The sequence below is a fragment of the Chelonoidis abingdonii genome, chromosome 5 (genome assembly GCF_003597395.2).
Source record: "Chelonoidis abingdonii isolate Lonesome George chromosome 5, CheloAbing_2.0, whole genome shotgun sequence".
NCBI classification, from domain to species: Eukaryota; Metazoa; Chordata; order Testudines; family Testudinidae; genus Chelonoidis; species Chelonoidis abingdonii.
In genome coordinates this window covers 81895203-81903672 of record NC_133773.1, presented here as the reverse complement: position 1 = coordinate 81903672, position 8470 = coordinate 81895203, and the positions used below count along the sequence as shown (strand labels likewise).

At 54.6% G+C, this 8470-nt stretch overlaps 1 protein-coding gene across 1 annotated transcript; it reads right to left on the bottom strand.

The window, feature by feature from the left end:
* Positions 1–1705: 1705 nt before the first annotated feature.
* CDKN2AIP (CDKN2A interacting protein) lies at positions 1706–7937 on the bottom strand. Its single transcript, XM_075066745.1, has 4 exons — positions 7499–7937; positions 7246–7376; positions 5615–6162; positions 1706–5193 (listed from the first exon to the last, which is right to left on the bottom strand). Exons 1-4 carry the CDS (start codon positions 7930–7932, stop codon positions 2974–2976), a joined length of 3333 nt encoding a protein of 1110 aa, XP_074922846.1. The 5' UTR covers positions 7933–7937; the 3' UTR covers positions 1706–2973.
* Between the last annotated feature and the right edge of the window lie 533 nt (positions 7938–8470).

Sequence of the window (8470 nt, the reverse complement as noted above, 5' to 3'; positions counted from 1 at the left end):
GTGGGTACCTACCTTCTCCCTGGTTCTGGCCCATTCTCTTCCTCTCTCTGCACTGAGCTGAGGGTGGGAGGGCACTGAGCACAGAGCTAGGGGTGAAGGGTCTGGCCAGGAGCTAGAATGAGGGAGGGGGGTCAGGAGGGGAGTGTCGGGGGCACGGGCGGCACTTTACCTGGGCAGCTCCCATTTGGGTGCGAGGGGTTGCAGGTGGGAATGTGAGTGGGGGTGCAGGACTCCTGTTTGGTGCTCAGGGTGGGGATGGGGTGTGAGAGTGCATGGATATGGGGGGGCTGGAAATGTGGGTGGTGCAAGAGCAGGCAAGAGGCTTTAGGAGGGCCACATGTGACGGTGTGAGGGGTGCAGGTGGTCAGGGTTAGGGGGCTGGGGGTGTGGGGGGTGCCAGAGTCAGGGGCTGGGGTCATGCAGGGGGCGGGGGGAGTCAGCGAGGGACAGTCGGTACAGGGTAGGCAGGGGCCTGGAGGTGTGTGTGTGTGTGGAGGTGCAGGGTCAGGGCAGAAGACATAGGGGATTGCCCCCCTAGAAAACCCCCAACCCCCCTCACTCCTTGTGCTACCACCCCCTATTCCAAAGCCTTCCTGCCCCTTTGTCTCTCCTGACTGCCGCCCTAGACGCCTACCCCTACCTGTCCTCTGACTGCCCCAACCCTTATCCACACCCCCACACCCAGACAGAAACCCCCTGGACTCCCATAGCCTATTCTAACTGCTCCCCGTCCCCTGACAAGGTTCCTCCCAGAACTTGGCCCCATACAATGCTCCCTGCTCCTGCTTGCCCACACCCTCTCCACACCCCTACCTCCTGATAGCCCCACTGAACTCCCAACCCCCCCAGCTCCTTGTCCCTGACCATCCCCTCCAGAGACCCCCCCCTGCTAATTGCCTCCCCAGGACCCTCCTTGCTCCCTGTCCGCTGACTGCCCTGACCCCTATCAACCCACCCCTAACAGACCCCAGGGACTCCCATGCCCCATCCAACCCACCCTGCTCCCTGACTGTCCCCTCCAGAGACCCCCGTCCCAACCACCCCCCAATCCAACCCATCCTGCTCCCCTGTCTCCTGACTGTCCTCATCCTTATCCAACCCCCCCCCCGGACCCCTTACCATGAGGTTCCCCACTGATCCAGAGCCCTGCCACTGCGCACGCAGTGCTCTGAGGGGCAGGGCAGGGCTGCGCAAGGCAGCAGGCCTCCAGATGAGCGGGGAACCTCTTCCCCTCCCCATGGAGCCAAATGGTGCCCCGTGGGAGCGCTCAGCCCCAGCCCCCAGAGCGCTGTACGCCACGGCATAGCTCATGGGGAAGCAAGGGGGAAGGCGGGGGAGGGGCTGGCGGCTTGCTGCACTTGGCCCAGCGCTCCAGCCCTGGAGCACGGACCCTGCAGCTTGCCACATCGGCAGGATTTTTAATGGCACACTGGCGTCCTGGCAGGCCCCAGCGTGCCATTAAAAATTGGCTCACGTGCCCTCTTTGGCATGCATGCCATAGGTTGCCGACCCCTGATGTAGACTATTCCTCAACTTTTATTAACTCTACAGTGCTACCAGTTGTAGAATTTGATATTGATAGTATAGAGCAGATCTGTTGAGTAAGATAGCACCATTTTTACATAGAAAAAGTGCCTAACTACCACTATTTTAAATTTGAGAAACTCCTTTCACAGCATTGAAAAAAACACTATGAACAACATGCTCTCAGCCATTACTTTTATTATCCAGTGTTTTATACACTCCATTTATAATTCTTTCCAGACTGCTGCACCTAAAGGGCCATGGTTTCCCTTGATCTCTGTGTGAAACTTCCTGATATCAGTGTGAGTACTGAGTGTGTAAAGAGAGTAAAATAAGGCTCAAAATATGTGTAAACTCATTTCAGAAGACACTGAACACAACAGAAGCACTTGCATTTCCTCTGCCCCCACATTTAATTGATGATAGAATGGGAATAGTATACATTCCATTATTTATTGGAAAATATTGTTATTCTAGTTTTACATTACTATCTCTTGTGCATCTTAATAAAACAATAAGAACCACCAGTAACTACACCTTGAAACCCATCAACACTGAAGCCAGTATAGTTTTCTTTTTATATATTAAAAAAAATACTGCTCTGTTGATCATTTTCACAGATGCTTCTGACCCAGTTTAATGTCTAAGATTTTTTTTTTCCAAAAAAGATGTAACTAACATTTATCAAAATGGTGAGTTTTCAAAACATTTAATAGCTAAAACAAAATATTAAAAGTGAGGATATCCCAGAAGTTTATTATTTTTAATAGTAGCGGTCATAAAATATGCTTATATAGAAATCCATGTTTATCTGAAAAACAAAGTGTAAATGGTATTTCACAAGTTTAATTTGCTTAAAGAGTTTTGGTGGTTGAAATCACCCTGATCATTATTTACTGACAATTTACTATTGTAATAATGTTAAACAGGATCACATATTTTAGGATTAACTTTAAAATGTTACAACTTTTCATAAAAATAGTCAGCCAACTATTTTCTCTCTTTTCAACAAGAATAGTGAACATTATGGGCAACAAATTTCAAACAGACAACCTTTTCCTTGGAATTTAACAACTTTCAACCATTCAAGTACTATGGTCCCTATATACATTCCTATGCAGCTAAAAAGACATGGTAGACAACTGAGCACACTACCACCAAATCGTAAGAATTACAAAATTATTAGTCTTTAATCAAATTGTACCTTAATCTTTTAATTAAAAATAGAAGACTTAGGTAGACTATTTAGCAAATAAAACAGCACGCTAGTGTGCTCTATATTAAGGCATACCTTTAAATGCACACTTCTCGCGATCTATAAGAAGTTATTTACAATTGCTACCGCGTGAAAGGAACAATAATGTAATTGTTCTGTAAAACTGAGAAATACAAAATATCTGGAAGCCTACATTTTCAGAGTACAAAAGTAACCCTCAGTTCTTGTGTGTCCTACAGGATCTCTTGAGGATTTCTTAAAGCTGGGGGTAAATTTGAGGGTTTTGATTCTTCATCAAGAAGTACCAAATCTTCAATTTCACGTCCTTTGTACTTTCTTTTACATATCTTTACAATAACTTTCTTCTTTAGAAATAATTTCAAAGCTTCCCTCGAAGCTATAGCTTTGGCATTTTCCTTACTTTTTCCACAGCCAGTACCCAAATAAACAGACTTGCATCTCAGTTCACAAACTATATTTTCATGAGAGCTTTTATTTTGAGGTAAGTCGGCAAGTTCCTTCAGTGGAACAAAAATTACATCTAAAGTGGCTTTCACAGACTGAATGGACGAGTTTAGAAGTTCTGCATGATTCACATTGGGACTAAAACCTCCAACAGCAACCAACTTCCAGGCCACAGATTTGTACAGTCTATTGAAAAAAGGCTGTCTTTCTTTTGCATCTTCACTTGTTAATGGCTTCCATGACACTTTAGCAGGACTTTCACTAGTCTGGGAGCTGCTTTTGGAAGCCACGGCTGAAGTACTGGTCTGGGAACTGCTTTTGGAAGCCACCAGTAGAGCGCTGGCCAAGGAGCTGCTTTTGGAAGCTGCCGTAAGAGCGCTGGCCTGGGAGCCGCTTTTGGTAGCTGCCGCTGCTGGCAAAGCACTGGCCTGGGAGCCGCTCTTGGTAGCCGCCGCGGGAGGAGCGCTGGCCTGGGAGCCGCTCTTGGTAGCCGCCGCGGGAGGAGCGCTGGCCTGGGAGCCGCTCTTGGTAGCCGCCGCGGGAGGAGCGCTGGCCTGGGAGCCGCTCTTGGTAGCCGCCGCGGGAGGAGCGCTGGCCTGGGAGCCGCTCTTGGTAGCCGCCGCGGGAGGAGCGCTGGCCTGGGAGCCGCTCTTGGTAGCCGCCGCGGGAGGAGCGCTGGCCTGGGAGCCGCTCTTGGTAGCCGCCGCGGGAGGAGCGCTGGCCTGGGAGCCGCTCTTGGTAGCCGCCGCGGGAGGAGCGCTGGCCTGGGAGCCGCTCTTGGTAGCCGCCGCGGGAGGAGCGCTGGCCTGGGAGCCGCTCTTGGTAGCCGCCGCGGGAGGAGCGCTGGCCTGGGAGCCGCTCTTGGTAGCCGCCGCGGGAGGAGCGCTGGCCTGGGAGCCGCTCTTGGTAGCCGCCGCGGGAGGAGCGCTGGCCTGGGAGCCGCTCTTGGTAGCCGCCGCGGGAGGAGCGCTGGCCTGGGAGCCGCTCTTGGTAGCCGCCGCGGGAGGAGCGCTGGCCTGGGAGCCGCTCTTGGTAGCCGCCGCGGGAGGAGCGCTGGCCTGGGAGCCGCTCTTGGTAGCCGCCGCGGGAGGAGCGCTGGCCTGGGAGCCGCTCTTGGTAGCCGCCGCGGGAGGAGCGCTGGCCTGGGAGCCGCTCTTGGTAGCCGCCGCGGGAGGAGCGCTGGCCTGGGAGCCGCTCTTGGTAGCCGCCGCGGGAGGAGCGCTGGCCTGGGAGCCGCTCTTGGTAGCCGCCGCGGGAGGAGCGCTGGCCTGGGAGCCGCTCTTGGTAGCCGCCGCGGGAGGAGCGCTGGCCTGGGAGCCGCTCTTGGTAGCCGCCGCGGGAGGAGCGCTGGCCTGGGAGCCGCTCTTGGTAGCCGCCGCGGGAGGAGCGCTGGCCTGGGAGCCGCTCTTGGTAGCCGCCGCGGGAGGAGCGCTGGCCTGGGAGCCGCTCTTGGTAGCCGCCGCGGGAGGAGCGCTGGCCTGGGAGCCGCTCTTGGTAGCCGCCGCGGGAGGAGCGCTGGCCTGGGAGCCGCTCTTGGTAGCCGCCGCGGGAGGAGCGCTGGCCTGGGAGCCGCTCTTGGTAGCCGCCGCGGGAGGAGCGCTGGCCTGGGAGCCGCTCTTGGTAGCCGCCGCGGGAGGAGCGCTGGCCTGGGAGCCGCTCTTGGTAGCCGCCGCGGGAGGAGCGCTGGCCTGGGAGCCGCTCTTGGTAGCCGCCGCGGGAGGAGCGCTGGCCTGGGAGCCGCTCTTGGTAGCCGCCGCGGGAGGAGCGCTGGCCTGGGAGCCGCTCTTGGTAGCCGCCGCGGGAGGAGCGCTGGCCTGGGAGCCGCTCTTGGTAGCCGCCGCGGGAGGAGCGCTGGCCTGGGAGCCGCTCTTGGTAGCCGCCGCGGGAGGAGCGCTGGCCTGGGAGCCGCTCTTGGTAGCCGCCGCGGGAGGAGCGCTGGCCTGGGAGCCGCTCTTGGTAGCCGCCGCGGGAGGAGCGCTGGCCTGGGACTGGAAAAAACGGTGCGCCCTGGAGCCTAGGTGAGCCACCTCTGGTTCGTTTGGCAGCGCTCCCCCGGGTCGCCAGCCCTTGCTATAACTGCAGCGCTGCTGCCGGGCGCTGGCCTGGGAGCCACTTCTTGGCAGCCGCCAACCGCGAGTGCTGCTTTCTGGAGCCGCTCTTGGTAACCGCTGCCGGAATGCGTGCTGGCCATGACGGAAGCCCGCTGCTTGGCAACAGCCCCCACTAGCCGCGCCGGAGTGCCATGGCACGTGGGAGCCGGCTTTGTGTTAGTGCCGCTTGAGCGCTGAGTAGACCTGCGAGCCACTCTTTGTGTAGCTGCTGCCACCTTGAGCGCTGGCCTGGGAGGCCCGATCTTGGAGCCAACTTTGACCGCCTGTGCCAGATGCGCTGGCCGGACGGAGCCGCTACTTGGGTAGGCGCGTGCGCACGCCGCAGAGCAACTGGCCTGGGGGCCGCTCTTGGTAAGCCGCCAACCGCCGGGAGCGCTGGCCGTGAGCCGCTCTTGGGTAGCTGCGCAGCGCTGGCCGGGGAGCCGCTCTTGGTAGCCGCCGCCGCCGGAGCGCTGGCCGGGGAGCCGCTCTTGGTAGCCGCTACCGCTGCACCGAGCAATGTACTCTTCTTTTCATGTTTGGTTTCCATACTTGAATGATAATTCAATTTTGACTCAGTTCCAGATGAAGCAGGTGCTGCAGCTGAATTTTGCTTGGTAGTTGTTTCATAATTAGCTGCTTTTGTTTCTGTTCCCGTTCCTGGCACTGCGCTCTTTTCTTGGTTTGAAATAGAGGATGACAATGAATGCTCTGAATCTTTTCCCACATCTTTTTCCTCTTTCTTTGGCAACATGCTCTCTGTCTCCTTGGAAACTTCTGTCTTTGTCAACTTAGCATCATTTCCAACATCCTTAGAATCTCTGCTTTTGTCAACAGCTCGTTTCTTGCAAGGTTCCTCTACCCCTTCTAAAAAACATAAATAGAGTTATGTCCTTACTTCCATAACTATAATGCATAGCTCCCTGCCTACTGGCAATCGATTTAAAATTTCCAGAGAGATTAGTCCAAACAAAATTCTCTCCTGGCCCTAAAACTGATTAGTTTAAACCAGTGGTTCTCAACTAGGGGTGCGTGTACCCCAGGCAGAGGTCTTACAGGAGTATATCAACTCATCTAGATATTTGCCTAGTTTTATAACAGGCTACATAAAAAGCACTAAAAAAGTTAATACAAACTAAATTTCATACAGACAAAATGAGAACGTAAGTAACTTTTCAGTAATAGTGTGCTGTGACACTTTTGTATTTTTTATGTCTGATTTTGTAAACAAGTATTTTTAAGTGAGGTGAAGCTTGGGATATGCAGGACAAATCAGACTCCTGAAAGGGGTACACTAGTTTGGAAAAGTTGAGAACCACTTGTTTAAACACCCACAAACTCAAGAGTTTGAAATCTGATTCCAAATGCTACCCTGAAATTCTAAGGCATTTCAGTCTCAGAGAGATGTGCTAAACTGGGTGCTATGATACAAACATAGATCCAGGGTTCAAATGCAAGGTTTTGATTTGGACACCTATTTTGTTTACTAAAGCTCTTCAAAGCACTGTTTTCTTTTGAGAATTTATTTAAAACTAGACACGTTTACAGCCAATACGAGTATAAAGTTGGATATGCTTCACATTGGTCATCATTACTATGAGAAAAGCCCACTGTGAGCATAATATAATGGGGTGAAAGGTCAGAGCACAAATACCTGCAACAGATTGACAAACCTACTGAAAGAATACTTTTAACTTAGTAATTCAGAAGCATTTGATGCAGTCAAACAGCAACACTATTACCTAAAATAGCAAGATACCATACTCTCATGTTTAAAGTTTAACACTGAGACTCACAAATGAAAGTTAACACTGACATAAAACTATTATCCTGAGAGGTTTTAAATCCTGGCCATTTCACCGATTATTAAAGATGGGCAAAGACAAGATCTCAATATTTGAAAATCGTTTTCTAGACTCCTAGGAATTGTCACAGCTATGATCTGCTAACCATTGCTACTTGATATGCCTCTTTTCTTCACCTTGGCAACCAGTTCATCTCTCGTAGTGTGGGCGGGCGCATCGGTCACTTTGATGCCTTCAGCCATTTCCAGCACCTTTTCCATCACTGACAGCGGGTACCTGGGCAGGTGACACAACGAGAGCGAGCTCAGCACGTCTCCAAGGGAAACGTGCCCGGCAGGCCGCAAACGGGGCGCCCCAACCCTAGTCAGTGCCCCTCCGCCACCGCCCACCCCACTCACCGGCAGCCGAGGAAGACGTGGTTGGCCCACACCATGGAAAGAGAGACGAGGCGCTGCTGGGCCCCGCTGTCCCCGGCCGGCGAGCCCCCCGCGTTGCGCAACAGGAACTCGCGGCGGTGCCGCCAGTGGTGCTCGGGCTCGCAGTCCCCGCGCAGCGTCTCCACCCAGGCCGTCTCCTCCCGGCTCCGGCCCAGCGGCTCCGAGGCCGCAGCCTCCGCCATGTTCGCCGCTCGGCCCCGCGGCGCCTGCCCGCCTCGCCTTCGGCTGAGGCCGCTACTGCAGCGGCTTCCCGCCTGTACGCGCGTCGCGGGCCCGACCACCGGCGAGCCCTGACCCCCTCCCGCCTCAGGCCGCTGCAGCGGGCGCGCGGGGACCGCTCTCGGAGCCGAGAACAACAGATGCAGCCGATTCGCCGCTTCCTTCCGTCTGTCCATTATGACCTCACTACCGGTGCGGCCGCCCTCTTCCCTCGGCGGGAGAAACCGAGCCGCCGCAGCAGCCAGCCAGCCAGCCGCGTTCCCAGCGTGCTGTGCGGTTCGAACTGGTGTCTGTGGTTTCTCTCGGGCTCTACCGCCGGGAGCTCTTAGGGAAGCGGCCGGCTGCACCGCCCTCATAAATAGGAGCGTCCGTCCCGTCCCGTTCCGTGCGTGATTATGACGTCACCGGGGCGCTGTCCAGGCTCTGTGCCCAAGATACCTGGCTGGAGGGTCAGGGTTTGCTTCAGCATGGGAAGGTTTTCCAGGAATCGGGATTTGCCCACCGCAGTGTGTGGTCTCTGACCTGGCACCGTGACCGCACGAGACCCCTTGTGAGGCTCCGAGGACGTAACCTGGGAACAGGGCTTTCCAGAGAATTCAGGGGGCCTGGGGCAAAGCAATTTCACGGACCTTCATTAAAAGAAAACTGCAATACTATAGAATACTGTAGTCTCATGAAAGCAGCAAAGATTCCTGTGGTGCCTTATAGACTAAC